General features: G+C 48.0%; 2 protein-coding genes across 2 annotated transcripts; one reads left to right on the top strand and one right to left on the bottom strand.

Moving 5' to 3' along the window:
- Positions 1–15,447: 15,447 nt before the first annotated feature.
- LOC119315787 (elongation factor 1-beta-like) lies at positions 15,448–15,930 on the top strand. Its single transcript, XM_037590272.1, has 2 exons — positions 15,448–15,586; positions 15,752–15,930. The coding sequence occupies exons 1-2, from the start codon at positions 15,463–15,465 to the stop codon at positions 15,928–15,930; spliced, it is 303 nt and encodes a 100-aa protein (XP_037446169.1). The 5' UTR covers positions 15,448–15,462.
- Positions 15,931–18,114: 2,184 nt separating this feature from the next.
- On the bottom strand, positions 18,115–18,923 carry LOC119319149. The gene is made up of 2 exons (XM_037593633.1): positions 18,790–18,923; positions 18,115–18,712 (listed from the first exon to the last, which is right to left on the bottom strand). Exons 1-2 carry the CDS (start codon positions 18,872–18,874, stop codon positions 18,471–18,473), a joined length of 327 nt encoding a protein of 108 aa, XP_037449530.1. The 5' UTR covers positions 18,875–18,923; the 3' UTR covers positions 18,115–18,470.
- Between the last annotated feature and the right edge of the window lie 927 nt (positions 18,924–19,850).

Raw genomic sequence — 19,850 nt, 5'->3', positions numbered from 1 at the left:
TTTGGTTAGGAACCGGGTCCAAAATTTCCTGGCTGACTCTTCGGGCTGTTGTGTTATGTGACTCAAATCATGATCATCCGGTGGTCGCATATATGTGCCCTGGAAGTTATCCAGGAATGCGTCTGCCAGGTTCCCCCAACTTCCGATGGAGTTTGTTGGCAAGCTATTCAGCCAATGCCGAGCCGGTCCTTTGAGTTTCAACGGGTGATACTTGATGGCGTGTAGATCATCCCCGCTGGCCATGTGAATGTGGAGGAAGAAATCCTCGATCCATACCACGGGGTCAGTAGTACCATCGTATGATTCAATGTTCACGGGTTTAAACCCTTCTGGGAATTCATGGTCATTACTTCATCAGTGAAGCATAGGGGGTGTGCGGCACCTCTATGCCGGGCTATGTCACGACGTAGTTCGTACAAGTCTTTTCTACTGTGTTCGGCCCGGCCGGATTTGTTTTTGGTATATCTGGCATGACGGTCATCGTCATGTGTTGGGGCGCGCCCTCGTGATCCGAAGATCGATCTTTTGTGTCCTGCTTTGTTTTCCAATACGTCTCGCAGGTCCTCCGTGTTACCTCGGGCCTTGCTATTTTTGATTGACTGGCGACGGGGTGTGGGCTGGACTTCGGGCTTATATGCCACTTTGTCACAGCCACGAGGTGGCCGGTCTGCCGCATCATACGCTGGAAGCGCAGACTTTAATGCTTCCTCTTCAAATTGGGGTAGCAACCTGCCCTTTGGGAAACTTTTGATTGGGCGCTTGAGTTCGTGTTCTTCGGCTGCCAGGACCTCAGTCCATCTATCTGCTAGCAGATCTTGCTCAGCTTGAAGCTACTGTTGCTTTTTCTTTAGCGTTTTTGCTGTGGCAATAAGCCAGCGCTTGAAGCGCTCCTATTCGACGGGATCCTCAGGCACGATAAATTCTTCGTCACTGAGGCTCACCTCTTCTGCGGAGAGAGGCATGTAATTGTCATCCTCTGATTCTCCGTCTGCTGCCTGTTCCTTGGGGCTGGCTTGCCCATCCTCCTGCTCAAAGCCTCACTGGAGGGGATTGTCTTCGTCTTCGGCACTATTTACAGCATTATTGTCTCATGTGCCGGTATCACTGCTTTTGCTATGGTGAGACTTAGAGCGGCGCCGATGACGCCGGTTCTTGGATTGCTTCTTGGGGGGATTATCCTCCGTTGCCTTATTGCCATCGCTTTCTTTGGGGGTGTCCACCATGTATATATCATACGATGAGGTGGCAGTCCAGCGCCCTGTGGGCGGTGGTTCCTGTTCGTCTCCCGCATCGTCGTCCATACCGTCGATGTCTTCGGAGTCGAAGTCGAGCATGTCGGTTAGGTCATCGACAGTGGCTACCAAGTGGGTGGTGGGTGGGAACGAATTTCTTCGCCGTCCGCTTCCCACTCGAGCCGGACATAGTTCGGCCAAGGGTCTCCTGACAAGGAGAGAGACCGTAATGAGTTTAGCACATTGCCTAGGGGCGAGTGCTGAAAGATATCCGCGGAGGTGAAGCCATGATCGGTGCCCAATCAGATTGGATGGGCACGGACGCGAGCGGTTCAGAGTCTGTCACCGGGGACGAATCCGAGTGTCCGGCAACACAGGTCTCATAGGAGGTGAAGTCAGTATTCGGCTCTATTGCCGCTGAGTGTGCGGCCTCCGTGGCGGGGTCCATCCACCCGTCCTCGGACGGCGCGATTTGTTCCAGATTGAGGGCCGGAGTAGTTACAGGTGTGATCTCCCGAACACTGTCCGATGGCAGAGCTAAATCATGCTCATCGTGACTGTGCGGCATACCTGACATGGGTTCGAATCCGTCGAAGATCAAGTCTCCACAGATGTCGGCGGTATAGTTCAAGCTTCCAAACCTGACCTGATGGCCAGGGGTGTAGCTCTCGATCTGCTCCAGATGGCCGAGCGAGTTGGCCCGTGGTACGAAGCCTCCAAATACGAAGATCTGTCCGGGGAGGAAAACCTCACCCTGGATCGCATCGTTGCCGATGATCGAAGGAGCCATCAAGCCTTATGATGACGACAAAGTGGAACTCTCAACGAAAGCACCAATGTTGGTGTCAAAACCGGCGGATCTCGGGTAGGGGGTCCCGAACTGTGCATCTAAGGCGGATGGTAACAGGAGGCGGGGGACACAATGTTTACCCAGGTTCGGGCCCTCTCGATGGAGGTAATACCCTACGTCCTGCTTGATTGATCTTGATGATATGGGTATTACAAGAGTTGATCTACCACGAGATCGGAGAGTCTAAACCCTAGAAGCTAGCCTATGGTATGATTGTTATTGTCCTACGGACTAAAACCCTCCGGTTTATATAGACACCGGAGGGGCTAGGGTTACACAGAGTCGGTTACAAGGGAGGAGATCTACATATCCGAATCGTCAAGCTTGCCTTCCACGCAAAGGAGAGTCCCATCCGGACAGGGGACGAAGTCTTCAATCTTGTATCTTCACAGTCCAACAGTCCGGCCAAAGTACATAGTTCGGCTGTCCGAGGACCCCCTAATACAGGACTCCCTCAGCGGGGCTTAGAGCGGCGACGTAGACGCCGGTGCTTAAATTGCTTCTCGGGGGGATTATCCTCTGTTGCCTTATTAAAATCGCTTTCTTTGGGGGTGTCCGCCGTGTATATATCATATGATGAGGTGGCAGTCCAGCGCCCTATGGGCGGTGGTTCCTGTTCTTCTCCTACATCGTCGTCCATACCGTCGATGTCTTCGGAGCCAAAATCAAGCATGTTGGTTAAGTCGTCGACAGTGGCTATTAAGTGGGTGGTGGGTGGGGGATGAATTTCTTTGTCGTCCGCTTCCCACTCAAGCCGGACATAGTTCGGCCAAGGGTCTCTTGTCAAGGAGAGAGATTTCAATGAGTTTAGCAAGTCGCCCAAGGGCGAGTGCTGAAAGATATCCGCGGAGGTGAACTCCATGATCGGTGCCTAATCAGATTCGATAGGCACGGACGCGGCGGTTCAGAGCCTATGGCCGGGGATTAATCCAAGGGTCCGGCAACACAGGTCTCATAGGGGGTGAAGTCAGTATTCGGCTCTATCGCCGTTGAGTGTGCGGCCTCCATGGTGGGGTCTATCCACATGTCCTCAGACGGCACAATCTGCTCCGGATCGAAGGCTGGAGTAGCCACAGGTGTGATCTCCCGAACACCGTCCGATGGCAAAGCTAAGCCATGCTTGTCGAGACTGTGCGTCACACCTGACATGGGCTCGAATCCATCGAAAATCAAGTCTCTGCGGATGTCGGCAGTGTAGTTTAAGCTTCCAAACCTGACCTGATGGCCAGGGGCGTAGATCTCGATCTGCTCCAGATGGCCAAGCGAGTTGGCCCACAGTACAAAGCCGCCGAATACGAAGATCTGTCCGGGGAGAAAAAACTCACCCTGGATCGCATCGTTGCCGATGATCAAATAAGCCATCAAGCCTTATAGCGACGACACAGTGGAACTCTCAATGAAAGCACCAATGTCGGTGTCAAAACCGGCGGATCTCGGGTAGGGGGTCCCAAATTGTGCGTCTAAGGTGGATGGTAACAGGAGGCAGGGGACACAATGTTTACCCAGGTTCGGGCCCTCTCGATGGAGGTAATACCCTACGTCCTGCTTGATTGATCTTGATGATATGAGTATTACAAGAGTTAATCTACCACGAGATCGTAGAGGCTAAACCCTAGAAGATAGCCTATGATTCTGATTGTCCTTGTCCTACGGACTAAACCCTCCGGTTTATATAGACACCAGAGGGGGCTAGGGTTACACAGAGTCAGTTACAAAGGAGGAGATCTACATATCCGAATTGCCAGGCTTGCCTTCCACGCAAAGGAGAGTCCCACCCGAACACGGGACGAAGTCTTCAATCTTGTATCTTCATAGTCCAACAGTCCGGCCAAAATATATAGTCCGGCTTTCCGAGGACCCCCTAATCCAAGACTCCCTCAATGGGTATATCTACTTAATCAAACACAAGTCTGAAATGTTTGAAAAGTTCAAAGAATTTCAGAGTGAAGTGGAGAATCACCGTAACAAGGAAATAAAGTTTCTACGATCTGATCGCGGAGGCGAATATTTGATTTACGAGTTTGGCCTTCATTTAAAACAATGTGGAATAGTTTCACAACTCACGCCACCTGGAACACCACAGCATAATGGTGTGTCCGAACGACGTAACCGTACTTTATGAGATATGGTGCGATCTATGATGTCTCTTACCGATTTACCACTATCATTTTGGGGTTATGCATTAGAGACAACTGCATTCACATTAAATAGGGCACCGTCTAAATCCATTGAGAGGACACCATATGAACTGTGATTTGGCAAGAAACCTAAGTTGTCGTTTCTTAAAGTTTGGGGTTGCAATGTGTAACGCCCTCGATGCGGCTATATCTCCCACGTGTCGAAGCACGACTTAGAGGCATAACCACATTGAAAGCAATGTCGCAAGTGAGGTAATCTTCACAACAACCCATGTAATACAATAAGGGGAAAAGGATACATAGTTGGCTTACAATCGCCACTTCACACAAATACATGATTAAAGCATTACATCATCCAAATGCAATCAGGGCCCAACTACGGAGCCAAAATAAAAGAAGACTACCCCAAATGCTACACAGATCCCCGATCGACCCCAACTGGGCTCCACTACTGATCAACTAGAACGAAACAACACAAAGGACAAGATCTTCATCGAGCTCCTCCTAAGCTTGGTTGCGTCATCTGCACGGTCTCATCGGCACCTGCAAGCTGGTTTTGGAAGTATCTGTGAGTCACGGGGACTCAGCAATCTCGCACCCTCGCGATCAAGACTATTTAAGCTTATAGGTAAGGTAAAGGTATGAGGTGGATCTGCAACAAGCGACTAGCATATAGAGTGGCTAACATATTCGCAAAAGAGAGCGAGAAGAGAAGGCAAAAGCACGGTCGAACAACTATGATCAAGAAGTGATCCTAGAACAACCTACGTCAAGCATTACTCCAACACCGTGTTCACTTCCCGGACTCCGCCGAGAAGAGACCATCACGGTTACACACGCGGTTGATGTATTTTAATTAAGGTCAACTTCAGATTTTCTACAACCGGACATTAACAAATTCACATCTGCCCATAACCGCGGGCACGGCTTTCGAAAGTTCAAATCCCTGCAGGGGAGTCCCAACTTAGCCCATCACAAGCTCTCACGGTCAACGAAGGATATTCCTTCTAGCGGGAAGACCCGACCAGGCTCGGAATCCCGGTTACAAGACATTTCGACAATGGTAAAACAAGACCAGCAAAGCCACCCAGATGTGCCAACAAATCCCGATAGGAGCTGCACATATCTCGTTCTCAGGGCACACCGGATGAGCAAGACGTCGGGTAAGCCAGCCCAGAGTTGCCCCTGGTAGCCTCGGACATCGCTCAGTTGGACCAACACTTAGAGAAGCACTGGCCCGGGGGGGTTAAAATAAGATGACCCTTGAGCTGGCCGACTCAAGGGAAAGAAAAAGGCTAGGTGGCAAATGGTAAAACCAATGTTGGGCCTTGCTGGAGGAGTTTTATTCAAGGCGAACTGTCAAGGGGTTCCCATTATGACCCAACCGCATAAGGAACGCAAAATCCGGGAACATAACACCAATATGACGGAAACTAGGGCGGCAAGAGTGGAACAAAACACCAGGCATAAGACCGAGCCTTCCATCCTTTACCAAGTATATAGATGCATTAATTAAATAAGAGATATTGTGATATCCCAACAAAACATCCATGCTCCAAACATGGAACAAGCTTCAATCTTCACCTGCAACTAACAACACTATAAGAGGGGCTGAGCAAAGCGGTAACATAGCCAAACAACGGTTTGCTAGGACAAGGTGGGTTAGAGGCTTGGTTCAACAATATGGGAGGCATGATAAGCAAGTGGTAGGTATCGCAACATAGGCATAGCAAAAGAGTGAGCAACTAGCAAGGAAAGATAGAAGTGATTTCGAGGGTATGGCCATCTTGCCTGAAATCCCGCAAGGAAGAAGAACGAGTCCATGAAGAAGACAAACGGACGTAGTCGAACGGTTCCTCACAAACGTGACGTTACCAGAATCAACCCGAAGAAGCAACACCGGAAAGAAGCAAACAACAAAGTAAACAACCATCACATAAACATGGCATGATGCACAATCAAGTATGATGCATGTCCGGTTTAATGAAGCATGGCATGACAAAGTGCACAAGCAATCCTACAAATTAAATGGAGCTCAATATGCAACGAGTTGCATATTGACGAAACACCACATCAATTATTTAGTTCTCTCTCGGTTATGCACTCCACAATATTACATGTTGGTTAACATGGCAAGAGGTGAGGCATAACAAAACTACACCATCTAAACAATTTAAAAGGGGCCCGATATAACAAACAACAAATCTGGTAAATCCCCATATGCATTAGTAATTTATTGCAACAACAATTTAAACATTTTAATTGTTGTTATCATGATGCAGATGACATGAACAAGTTTATGCAATTTATTTATTAAAAGTTGACAAGAGCATTATGAAGCATTTTTCACCATAGTAGAAAGAAAGGGGTGCCACGGCGACGATAACGAAACGGTGCCACTGCAGCGTTCCGGTTCCGACAACTCATTGAGAACGTCGGTGCAAAAGAAAGTGTGGCGGGAGCGTGCAAAAGATGGTGAGGTGATCCCGGTTACCGGGTTCCCACGAGTCAATGACGGCATGGCAACGAGGAGGAACCACTAACGTTCACGGGCGAAAACAACAACTAAACATGCATCTCATACAACACATGCTTTCGTCCACGGGTCATCGTCTCGGCGGTTATACCTTCCAGGTGCATTCTCAGAGCGGTTCGGGTTCGTAGAGGAAGTAGGCGTTCTCGCAACGGTGGTGGTACAAGGTCGTCGTAGGAAGTAGTCGTACTCGCGATCTTGTCGGATCCACGGTGATGGTAGTGAAAACTTGGCGAATCCGAGTTCTTCGGAGGTCATCATCGAACTTGGTCAAATACATGACGTGGGTAGACGTTCACTCGACGGCCTTCGGCGACGGTAGTTGTTCTCGTTTCGTCGTGGAACTTGGCGATTTTGGAGACGGCGGAAGACGAACTTGGCGGTCCTCGTTGACCTAGTACTTGGCATTTCCCGGTTCGGTGACCGTTTTCAGCATCGGACGTCGAGGTACTTGGCGGACTCGCACGGGGCAGCAACATGTAGTCAAACTAGGGTCTCAGTCCTGGCGATCAAAAGGGTACTTGCGGTCTTGATGAATCTGTAGTGGTACTGGACGAGATCACGGCCACGGCAGTCTTTGAACTTGGTTTTTCCTGTATAAGACTCCACGGGTCCTGGAGGACTCGGCGATGGCCATGTCAATGAGGCGACGGTAGATGATGAAGCACGGAGCAACAGCTCGAGTCGCGGGAGCAGCAGCTGTCACGGACGGAGGTCGGGCTGGAGCTCCTGGCCGCAGCGGCGCGGCGCCCGAGCAGGGTCCAGCGGCAAGGCAAGGTGACGAGGAGGAGCCTGCGAGGGACCCTGGCGGGGAGGCGGTGGAGGACGGTGCGTAGCTGAAGTGAGGTCAGCGGCGCCGTGAGACGGCAGGGTGGAGCCGAGGAGGACGTCCGGCGACGACCGGTGCTGGGGCTCCGGCGAGCTCTGGCCAAATCGGTTGGGACGAGCAGTGCGGGGGCTCCTGCTGGCCATGGAGGACGAAGGATGCGGGCACGGGAACAAGGTAGGACTCGGCAGAGGAAGCGGGAGGCGGCCATGGCGCGCGGAGGAGAAGCAGGAGGAAGGCCATGGCAACGAGGAGGGGCGCGCGGGACCGGGCGTGTGCGGAGACGGCGGCCTCGCGGAAGAGGGAGGCACAGGCATGGGACAGCGCTCGTCGGCGGGCCGGCGTTGAGGAGGGATCGGGTCGAGGCACGAGGAGCTCCTCTCCCTAGCGATGTGCGTGGAGGCGGCGCAGGAGGGATCGATGGGAGAAGGAGAGAGCGAGAGATGGGGATCGGGCTACGGGGACTCCTGGCGGCGCGAGGAGGTGGACGAAGGGAAAAAGCGGACCGAGGGGGATCGGGCTAGGTTAGAATTGGTGGGGGTCGGCTGGGCCTATGGGCCGGCGCGGGAGGTCTGCTGGCCTCGCTGCGGGTGGCCTAGGTGGGCTGGCGCGAGAGTGGGCCTAGGCCCAGTTGGGCTCTCTGCTCTCTCTCTCTCTCTCTTTAACTTTATTTCTAAGCATAAAACAAAATTGGAGAAGAAAAGAAAGATGGAGGGGGTTTGGGAAAGAATTAGCGCACGCAAATAATATTCCCGGACTCGCAAAAATGCGCTGGTTCCAAGAAAAATATGAGAGGCATGATTGCAAGGATTTAATTCAAAGTCATTTGAATTTAATTCAAATGGTTTGAACAAGGGCTAGGAATTAGAGGTGTCCAAAAATGTTCCGATTTTTGGTGGAGCTCCAGAAAATGACGAAAGAATTTATGGGCAAAGTTAAAGGCCAAGAGACGTGATGACTAAAGCATTGGGATTTTGCAAGTGTGTTAAGGTGAATTCCAAAAGAATGGAAATATTTATAATAGCTCCCTAATATCGGGAGGATATGTTATAAAGAGAACCACCATGTGAATTCCCTCGGTTTAAATGGACCGAAGATCCATGCAATTTATTTAGGTTGAGCTTTAAAATGGGTTGCATGATGACATGATGCAATGCACATGATGCAGAGATGAATGCAACCGACGAAACAAATCAACAACGAATCTCGGAAACACTGGAAGGCATCTGAAGCTCCGGTCTTGGGGCGTTACACAATGCTTATGTGAAAAAGCTTCAGCCTGCTAAGCTCGAACCCAAATCGGAGAAGTGCTTCTTCATAGGATACCCAAAAGAAACTGTTGGGTACACCTTCTACCACAGATCCGAAGGCAAGATATTTGTTGCTAAGAATGGATCCTTTCTAGAGAAGGAGTTTCTCTCGAAAGAAGTGAGTGGGAGGAAAGTAGAACTTGATGAGGTAATTGTACCTTCTCTCGAATTGGAAAGTAGCTCATCACAGAAAATTGTTCCTGTGATGCCTACACCAACTAGAGAGGAAGCTAATGATAATGATCATGAAGCTTCATATCAAGTTACTATTGAACCTCGTAGGTCAACCAGAGCATGTTCCGCATCAGAGTGGTACGGAAACCCTATTCTGGAAGTCATGTTACTAGACCATGACGAACCTACAAAGTATGAAGAAGCTATGATGAGCCCAGATTCGGAAAAATGGCTTGAGGCCATGAAATCTGAGATAGGATCCATGTATGAGAACAAAGTGTGGACTTTGGTTGACTTGCCCGATGATCGGCAGGCCATAGAGAATAAATGGATCTTCAAGAAGAAGTCTAACGTTGATGGTAATATTACTGTCTACAAAGCTTGACTTGTTGCGAAAGGTTTTCGATAAGTTCAAGGAGTTGACTACAATGAGACTTTCTCACCGGTAGGGATGCTTAAGTCTGTCCGAATCATGTTAGCAATTGCCGCATTTTATGATTATGAAATCTGGCAAAGGGACATCAAAACTGCATTCCTTAATGGATTTCTTAAAGAAGAGTTGTATATGATGCAACCAGAAGGTTTTGTCGATCCTAAAGGTGCTAAGAAAATGTGCAAGCTCCAGCGATCCATCTATGGACTGGTGAAAGCATCTCGGAGTTGTAATATATGCTTTGATGAGGTGATCAAAGCATATGTATACAGACTTTTGGAGAAGCATGTATTTACAAGAAAGTGAGTGGGAGCTCTGTAGCATTTTTCTAATATTATATGTGGATGACATATTGTTGATTGGAAATGATGTAGAATTTCTGGATGGCATAAAAGGATACTTGAACAGAAGTTTTTCAATGAAAGACCTCGGTGAAGCTGCTTATATATTGGGCATCAAGATCTATAGATATAGATCAAGACGCTTAATTGGACTTTCATGAAGCACATACCTTGATAAAGTTTTAAAGAAGTTCAAAATGGATCAGTCAATGAAAGGGTTCTTGCATGTATTACAAGGTGTGAAGTTTAGTCAGACTCAATGCCCGACCACTGCAGAAGATAGAGAGAAAATGAAAGTCATTCCCTATGCCTCAGCCATAGGTTCTATCATGTATGCTATGTTGTGTACCAGACTTGATGTGTGTCTTGCTATAAGTTTAGCAGGGAGGTACCAAAGTAATTCAGGAGTGGATCACTCGACAGCGGTCAAGAACATCCTGAAGTACCTGAAAAGGACTAAGGATATGTTTCTCGTTTATGGAGGTGACAAAGAGCTCGTCGTAAATGGTTACGTCGATGCTATCTTTGACACTAAACTAGATGACTCTAAGTCACAAACCGAATACGTATTTATATTGAATGGTGGAGTTGTAAGTTGGTGTAGTTCCAAGCAAAGCATTGTGGCGGGATCTATGTGTGAAAGGGAGTACATAGCTGCTTCGGAAGCAGCAAATGAAGGAGTTTGGATGAAGGAGTTCATATCCGATCTAGGTGTAATACCTAGTGCATCGGGTCCAATGAAAATCTTTTGTGACAATACTGGAGCAATTGCCTTAGTAAAGAAATCCAGATTTCACAAAAGAACCAAACACATCAAGAGACGCTTCAGCTCCATCCGTGATCAAGTCAAGGAGGGAGACATAGATATTTGCAAAATACATACGGATCTGAATGTGGCAAACCCATTGACTAAGCCTCTTCCACGAGCAAAAAATGATCAGCACCAAGACTCCATGGGTGTTAGAATCATTATAATGTAATCTAGATTATTGACTCTAGTGCAAGTGGGAGACTGAAGGAAATATGCCCTAGAGGCAATGATAAAGTTGTTTTTTTATATTTCCTTATATCATGGTAAATGTTTATTATTCATGCTAGAATTGTATTAATCGGAAACCTTGATACATGTGTGAATACATAGACAAAACACTGTGTCCCTAGTGAGCCTCTACTTGACTAGCTCGTTGATCAAAGATGGTTAAGGTTTCCTAACCATGGACATGAGTTGTCATTTGATAACGGGATCACATCATTAGGAGAATGATGTGATGGACATGACCCATCCGTTAGCTTAGCATATTGATCGTTCAGTTTTATCGTTATTGCTTTCTTCATGTCATATACATATTCCATTGACTATGATATTATGCAACTCTCGGATACCGGAGGAATACCTTGTGTGCTATCAAACATCACAACGTAACTGGGTGATTATAAAGATGCTCTACAGGTATCTCCGAAGGTGTTTGTTGGGTTGGCATAGATCGAGATTAGGATTTGTCACTCCGAGTACCGGAGAGGTATCTCTAGGCCCTCTCGGTAATACACATCATAAGAAGCCTTGCAAGCAAAGTGACTAATGAGTTAGTTGCAGGATGATGTATTACGAAACGAGTAAAAAGACTTGCCGGTAACGAGATTGAACTAGGTATGAAGATACCGACGATCGAATCTCGGGCAAGTAACATAGCGATGACAAAGGGAATAACGTATGTTGTCATTATGGTTCGACCGATAAAGATCTTTGTATAATATGTAGGAGGCAATATGAGCATCCAGGTTCCGCTATTGGTTATTGACCGGAGAGGTGTCTCGGTCATGTCTACATAGTCCCGTAGGTAGGGCTAGACCAAAAGCTCGTAGCTCGCGAGCTTAGTGAGCGCTCGATAGTTCGGATCATTAAACTCGTAGCTCGCTTCTTGATGAACAGAGCCAATCATTGATTTCAGCTCGTTATGCTTAACGAGCAAGCTAACGAGTTTCACGAGTAGCTCGTTAAGCTCGTTAGTAACAACACAACACATATTTTCATCTTACATGACAAACTTTTTGTAGCACCTCGGCCCATCTATTTAATCTAATCGACATATGAGGCAACAAACTACTTCAGTTCTTTTTGTAGTCACCATATTTCATCTTGAAAACCACACCTACACATTCATCATGTATATCGTAACCCATTATAATCTGTTACCGAGCGCTCGCGAGCGCTCACGAGCTTAACGAGCTTCAAACGAGCTGAGCCGAGCAGGGTTTCCTACTTGTTAATCTTAACGAGCTTAACGAGCCGAGCCTTAACGAGCACGAGCTTAATGAGTACGAGCTTAACGAGCTGAGCTGCTCGTTAATCCACCCCTACCCGTAGGGTCCGCATGCTTAACGTTTGATGACGATTTTGTATTATATGAGTTATCTGTTTTGGTGACCGAATGTTGTTCGGAGTCCCGAATGAGATCACATACATGACGAGGAGTACCGAAATGGTAGAGAGGTAAAGATTGATATATATAGGACGATGGTATTCGGACACCGGAAGTGTTCCGAAGGTACTGGGTACATATCGGGTCACCGGAAAGGGGTTCTGGGCACCTTTGGCCAAGATATGGGCCTAATGGGCCAAGAGGGGAAATGCAGCAGCCATCAGGGGGGGGGGGGGTCGCGCACCCCATATGGGCTACACCAGAGGAGAAAGGAAAGGGGGGAAGAGAGAAGGAAGGGGAGGGATTCGGCCTCCCCCTTCCTTCCCTCCTCCCTCCTCCTTCATTTCCCCTCCGAAAAACATGGTAAGGGGGGCCGAATTGGACAAGGCCCCCAAGTAGGATTCCTCCAACTTGGGGCGCCCCCTTGGCTGCTCCCTCTCCCTTCCACCTATATATATGAGGGGGGGAGCCTAGAACACAGATCAACATGTGTTAGTCGTGTGTGGCTCCCTCCACAGATTACACCCTCAGTCATATTCTCGTAGTGCTTAGGCGAAGCCCTACGCGGATCACATCACCATCACCGTCACCACGCTGTCATGCTGACGGAACTCATCTACTTCCTCAACACTTTGCTGGATCAAGAGTTCTAGGGACATCATCGAGTTGAATGTGTGCAGAACTCGGAGGAGTCGTACGTTCGGTGCTTGATTGGTCGGAACGAGAAGAAGTTCAACTACATCAACCGCGTTGTCAAACGCTTCCACTTTCGGTCTACGAGGGTACGTATACACACTCTCCCCCTCTCGTTGATAAGCATCTCCTAGATAGATATTGCGTGAGTGTAGGAATTTTTTTGAAATTTCTTGCTACGTTTCCCAACAGCCATGGTGGGGGCGAAGGAGTTATATTGTGCTTGTATGTTGATGACATATTGATATTCGGAACAAACCTCAAAGCCATTGAGGAGGTCAAGTCGTTTCTATCTTAGAACTTTGAGATGAAGGACCTTGGTGTGGCTGATGTTATCTTGAACATCAAGCTACTGAGAGATAATGAGGGTGGGGTCACACTTATGCAATCCCATTATGTTGAGAAGGTGTTGAGTCATTTTTGATATTCGAACTGCACACCATCTCAAACACCATATGATCCTAGCTTGTTGATTCGAAAGTTTGAGAGCACGGCTAAAGATCAACTGAGATACTAATAAATTATTGTTTCACTAGTGACCTAGAGAGCACAACGAGGCCTGACATCGCGTTTGCTGTGAGCAAACTGAGCCGGTTTGTTTCCAAACTGGGTGATGTACATTGGCATGCTGTTGAAAGAGTTACGCGCTATCTGAAAAATACTCACTATACCGGATACCCGTCGGTACTTGAAGGGTATAGTGATGCGAATTGGATCTCTGATACTGATGAGATGAAAGCCACAACTGGGTATATGTTTACTTTTGGAGGTGGCGTTGTTTCCTGAAAGTCTTGCAAGCAAACGATCTTAACGAGATCGACAATGGAAGCGGAATTAACAACATTAGACACATCTGGTGTCGAAGCAGGATGGCTTCGAGATCTTTTGATGGACTTGTCATTGGTTGATAAACCGGTTTTGGCTATCCTTATGAACTTTGACAATCAGACTGTCATCACTAAGGTGAAGAGTTCAAAGGATAACATGAAGTCCAACAAACACATAAGAATGAGATTAAAAGCTGACAGAAAATTAAGAAACTCCAAAGTGATAGCGTTGGAGTATGTCCATATGGCTAAGAATCTGGCAGATCCCTTTACAAAAGGGCTATCACGTGTTGTGATAGATAGTGCATCGAGGGAGATGGGTATGAGACCCACATGAGTTGCCATGGTGGTAACCCAACCTATGTGATCGAAGATCCCGTGAAGTAGGACCTGGGAAAACAAGTCAGTGGTGAACTGAGAAGAGTAACTATACTAACCCACTCCGTTGGAGATGCAATACTCTCAATAATGTATGGAAGGATGACTATTGTCTTAATGTGTTCCAAAGCTTACGTAAGCAAAATGTTATCCTACAAAGCGATCTTTGGAGCAACACACCTATATGAGTCCGACTTCTAGTCACAGTCTATGAGATTGGGGTGATCTCTAGTAAGCTCATGAATAGGGCAGGAGTGTGACTTGTATGCGCCACCCGAGGGGTCAGCCTTCGATAGCCTAGTACTAGTAAGACATGTGGTGAAGCTTCTTTACGTCAAACTGACAATTCAAGGCTTAGTTCATTATTCAGTTTGAAGGAGTGTAGTTGCTTGCTCTGGGTGAAGTTCAACATTAACAGGTCTTCACTGAAACACTGGTATATCAAAACAGTAATTGAAACAGAGGACACAATGGGCCCTCGAGATCTGGTGGGGGATTGTTGAAATATGGGGAGGGCTTTAGGCCCATCCAACAATTTCAGAAAAAACTCTAAGGGCCCATATGGGTTATATGGCACTAGATGTAGTGGGAAGTTTAGTCCCACCCCGAGAGTGGAGAAGAAGTTGGACCTCTTTATAAGGATTTCTCTACATGCTATTGGAGCTTCAGAATAGAAGAGGCTCTTGCGCACTCCTTCTCCACCGCCCGCCTCGCCACGTCTCGTCACGACCACGTTTTTGGGAGAGGGGCGAATACGTTTTTGGGAAGCAACCATGCCACTGCTCGCCTCCGATCTGCTACTTCCTCTACATCCGCGTCGACTTCATCATCATCATGTCTCAGTCCGATGCCGACAAAAAGGCCGCCGAGGACGCCACTACTGCCGCCTAGCATTATATGTAGATATGTCTACTGTTTAGGTGGTACGTGTTTGTTTAGATCAGTATCAGCATATCGTTAACTCTATCAATATCATGCTAATCATTTATTTATGGATTAAATTAGTAAAAAAATTGCCTATTTACCGGCAGAATCTTAGAAAAGAACTCGACGACAGATTCCAAGGGAAGCAGATTCCAGAAGAATTTTCCAGAATCTTGACCTTCAACCCACCACGCACGTACGTACGGTGGATCTTGTGCGTGGATTCGAGTTGGAGACCTACACGGATCGACGGGGCGCCCCTCCAGCACCGCCTACTTAATGCGCCTAATTAGTCTGGTCACGCCCCAATCCGGTTAGTCGCCTCGCGCCCCCTGAAACCGCGCTCGACCAAATTAAAACTCTCGGCAGCCGAATTGATCTCGATGGCGGCAGCAGCAAAGTCGTCGTTTTTGCTGGACGTGAAGCCATGGGGCGATGAAACCGACATGGGCAAGCTGGAGGAAGCCGTACGAAGCGTCAACATGGAAGGCTTGACCTGGGGTGCCTGTATGTTGATTTCTTTCTCAAAATATATACGATCTCTTCCTCCAAACAACAATAGCTCTGAATTAGGCGTCTTACATTCAGTACCATATATTTACTTATCTATATGTACTGTATATGCCGATTTGATTGATCGGGTTCTAAAATCGACCATCTATCGACATGCAGCCAGGCTGGCCCCGGTCGAATACGGGGTGAAGAAGCTGCAGATAGTGGTGACCCTCGTCAACGACCTCGTCTCCGTCGACGGCCTCATCGAGGACCACCTCTGTGCTGCGCCGATGGACGAGTACGTCCAGAGCTGCGACGTGGGCATCAACCAAATCTGTAAGCAATCTCCTGCCTAGCTGGTTTGATCAAGTGGAAGATTATCTCCCACGTCTATGTTCCCGCTTTCATTTGACTCGACGACGCTTTGCTTGGAACTAATGTCTGCGTAAACTTGCCCTAGACGTTGCAGGGAATTTCTCGTCGCATGCTGCTGCCGATGGCGGAGAAGATTAGTAATATGCCCTAGTTAGGTTTTCTTTAGGGGCCCTAGTTAGTTTTTTGATTACCAGGTACTTAAGAGTCTTGATTGACTCGTTGCAATACATTGGAAGCAGTCATGATTTTCAACATTGGAAGCAGTCATTGCTGGAGAATGTAACTGAAGCATGATAGTAGCTCTGGTTTGCCCATGCGAAGATTTACAACACTTCATAACTTTATTGTCGTTGAACATGGGAATCCTTAAGAGCCGTCTGTGATTCAGTTCAGTACTATAAATAAATGTATTATCCAATCTTCGGGAGAACTTCATTTTCTGGAAAAGAGACGCTTTATTGACTCGTAATGAAGCATCAAAGGAAAACAAAACACTATGAGCATACATCAAGCCTCGAATAGTTAGAGTGCATATATAACTAACAACTATGCCTAGGCGGATGGAAAATAAAAATAAAGAAAAAAATCAGCGCCGATCCTTGTCGAGCAGTTGCAGCCACTTCAATTCGAATAATATATTGTCCAAGTGCAATGAGTTATATTTATTCAATTTATGAGGTGATCTCACAAAATTCCTATGGAAGAGGTAAGTTGAATCAGATTCTTTTCGACTCAGAACCGAACACAAGAATGAAACTGCTCAAATGAAACCATGACATGCCATTGCATTTAGTTCCCAAATCAAGCACACCCTAGACTTCCTAAGTTGAACCTGGTTTGTTTTCCGCCCGGACTCTGAAGGGCTTTGAATAAGGGCATTTTCAAGGTGGATCCGTAAACCGCCTGCATCCGTCTGAACCGTGAAAGCAATCCAACGCGGTTCTGTATCGGTCCGCGGGATGGTCAGGACGCTTTTTCTCCCGCAAATTGGAGACAAAGTTAGGGGAGGTCTGCGGGAGTCCGGACAACCGAAACGTAGGACTCCGACACCCCCGACCTACCCAATCCCTCCTCCCGGTCTCATTTCCTTCCACTTCGCGCCTTCTTCCCCTTGCTTTGCATCCGCACCCTCCACCTCCGCCGAGGCTGCTGTACGTCTCCAGCCGCCACAGAGGCATTGCCGGATGTCCGGAACTAGCACCGACGCGCCTGCTCGACAGAGTTGTCCACCCTGGAGTCGTTTGTACCCACGTACACTCCGCCCCCTTGTCGACGACCTCCATGGCGGATACCATGCTCGACAGGTGTTTGGTCAAATGCCATTGAGCTTACTTTCAAATGCTATGTCGTTTTTTAGGGTGCGAAGGATGGTGAGCTACTCGACCATGGAGGATGAGTTGTTCTGCGATGCGTGTTGGTAGTACCCGCGGGTTTCGTACGCAGGAGCAGAGGGGGGGCCTTCTGGGAACAAGTGCATGAAGTTTCACACACGAAAGCACATTGCGCCTTATGACATGTACATCATTCAACCACGCAAGTGAGGTCGTTTTCGTACGTTGGCACGTTATCCAGATCAGCGTCACCAAGTTTTGTGACGTGGTTCGTCAGCCCGAGATCGTAAGTTTTACTTCATGTTGCTCAACTTGTTGATTGATACATTCACTCAAGGTTGGTCTACACATTATATGTAGCCTGCATGTGATGCGGTGGTGTATCACAGGATAGACCATTTACGCCATTACGTGCACACACTGTTGGATGAAGCTGAAAGGGGAGTATGTGTGGAACGACATGATCCGTTCATAAAAAACTTGTTGGACATCCAGGATCTAGTCGAATTAGAGACACTATTGTACTAGACTTAATTTCCATGATATGTATGGATGATTTATGCTATTTTCTATCCGAACTTTGATAAATATCGGTCGGTTTGTTTGAATTTTTTCCGGTTAGTTAAAATGCGGTTTGAAATGTATGCGGTTACGGTTGAATGACGGCCTCTCGCATCCGTGTCCGTGGATTGATTCCCCTTTCACAGACGGATGCGGGAGAAAATTTATGGGTTGCCCTAAACGTGGGTTTGCATTGCAGCTGGAACGGCAAACAAAAGCATTACTTTCTTGTGAGGACAACGTACCCTTACCAATTAGTAATGCATACAAAAAGGTACATATAGTTAATTAACAGCTTATGCGGTACACTGTAAGAACAGCTTATATGGTACACTGTAAGAAAAGAAAAAACAGCAAATGCAGTAGTAGTATAGGATATCATTACTAGGACGTGGCCAGTACTAACAAAACGTCAGCAAATCCATAGCTGACAAGCCACAAGGGAGACGAGTGGCATACTAGTGGTACTACGTAGAAGGGCCAAAGAATAGAGAGAACAGACAGGATGAGAAAATGTTATACAGCCTAGTAGTTACTGTTACTCTATAAGCTAATTTAACTGTATTTCCAGGCAACCAACCAGCTTAGCTAGCCAGTAGTAGTAGTACGTACACTGAGCTGAGCTCCGCCTAGTTGTGCGAGGGCGGGTGCCTGCGTACGGTGTGGTAATCGGCGGTGAAGGGCACCCGGCCGTCGAACCGATTCTTGGCATTCGAAGAAAACTTTGTGGTGGTGAAACTGTCAGAGTCTGTACTCTCCTGCTTCCTCACGATCACCCTCTCCTCCTGGCCGTCTGCGAGAGCCATTTCCATCCTGGCCAGCTTGGCCTGAGCGCCATCTGCTTCGTCGCCGGTGGCCGCCATTGCTGGTTCTGGAAAGAGAGAGCAATGTCAGGCCGGACAGAATGGACACAGAACCTTGCTCTGGTCGCCGTAAAGATTTTCTTACCTCTGCGTGCAGCGGCGGCGAAGGGGCCGATGGCGGCAAGGAGGAGGAGGACGCAGAGCAGGAGCAGCAGGCTCGCGCAGCTCATGGTAACAACCACGCTACCGAACTCTGAAATCTGACGAGTCTGAGGAACGGAGAAAGCAAGGCTGAAACGACGGGGCTAGTTTTATAGCTAAGCAAGCTAGGAATAGGGGAAGGCGAGATCGGAGTTGCGGCGTGCACACGATTGGTCAAAGTTGATTGTTCCGCTAGGCTGCCACTCACTCTACTAGTATTACTTGTAGTAGTTCCAGGTGGTACGGACCTGTGTTTTTGTATTGGGCGCGGGCGAAAGTCTGTCCCTTGTCAAGTTGTCATTTGTCAAGCTGCGGCGTCCCAAGGACATGTCGTGAACCGCAGACGCTCTCCGAGGGAGGAGGGTGTTTTCTTTCTCTCTTTTTCTCCTCCGGATTCAGCAACCAAGGCGACGGCATGCATGCCGATCGCAGAGCCCCATGCATGCGTGCGTGGCTTGGAGCTTGGTCATGGTTCCCATGGCGATGGAGTATATAATACGGCCGGTGCCCCGAGGAACACGTAACAGGAAACCCGTTGATTAATCACTCTCTGTGTGTGGTGTGGCGGACGTCGAGTCGTTGATGCGTACAGGAGTAGCGGTGACTAGCATTCTCTTGAAGGATCGCAGTACAGTGCATGAACACGTAGTATACGCACGATGGTTTACAGGGGAGTTGGGAGCTTTGGTAGCCGGTCCTAATCATGTGAAACGATTGATTCCAAGAACGATTAAGCAATGTTATTGTTGTTGTTTCTCTTGTAGCGAGGAGAGCTCGTGATCCTGGTCTGAACTCTGAACCCTCTGGTGTGTAGAATCGGTGCTGGATCCTTGCGCTGGGCGTGATGAGACAGACAGTCAACTCGGTCTTTTTGGAAGGGATTCCAGCTTCCAAGTGTACGGCGGGGTCGGTTTGCGTGATGGGGCAGGCACCGCTTGCCGTCTCCTCTTTCCACGCGCGGCACGGCTGAGCGGATCCTGGGTCGGTCATGTGCCCACGCATCGC

Source organism: Triticum dicoccoides, chromosome 6A (assembly GCF_002162155.2).
Source record: "Triticum dicoccoides isolate Atlit2015 ecotype Zavitan chromosome 6A, WEW_v2.0, whole genome shotgun sequence".
Lineage (NCBI taxonomy): Eukaryota > Viridiplantae > Streptophyta > Magnoliopsida > Poales > Poaceae > Triticum > Triticum dicoccoides.
This window is presented reverse-complemented; position numbering and strand designations above follow the sequence as displayed.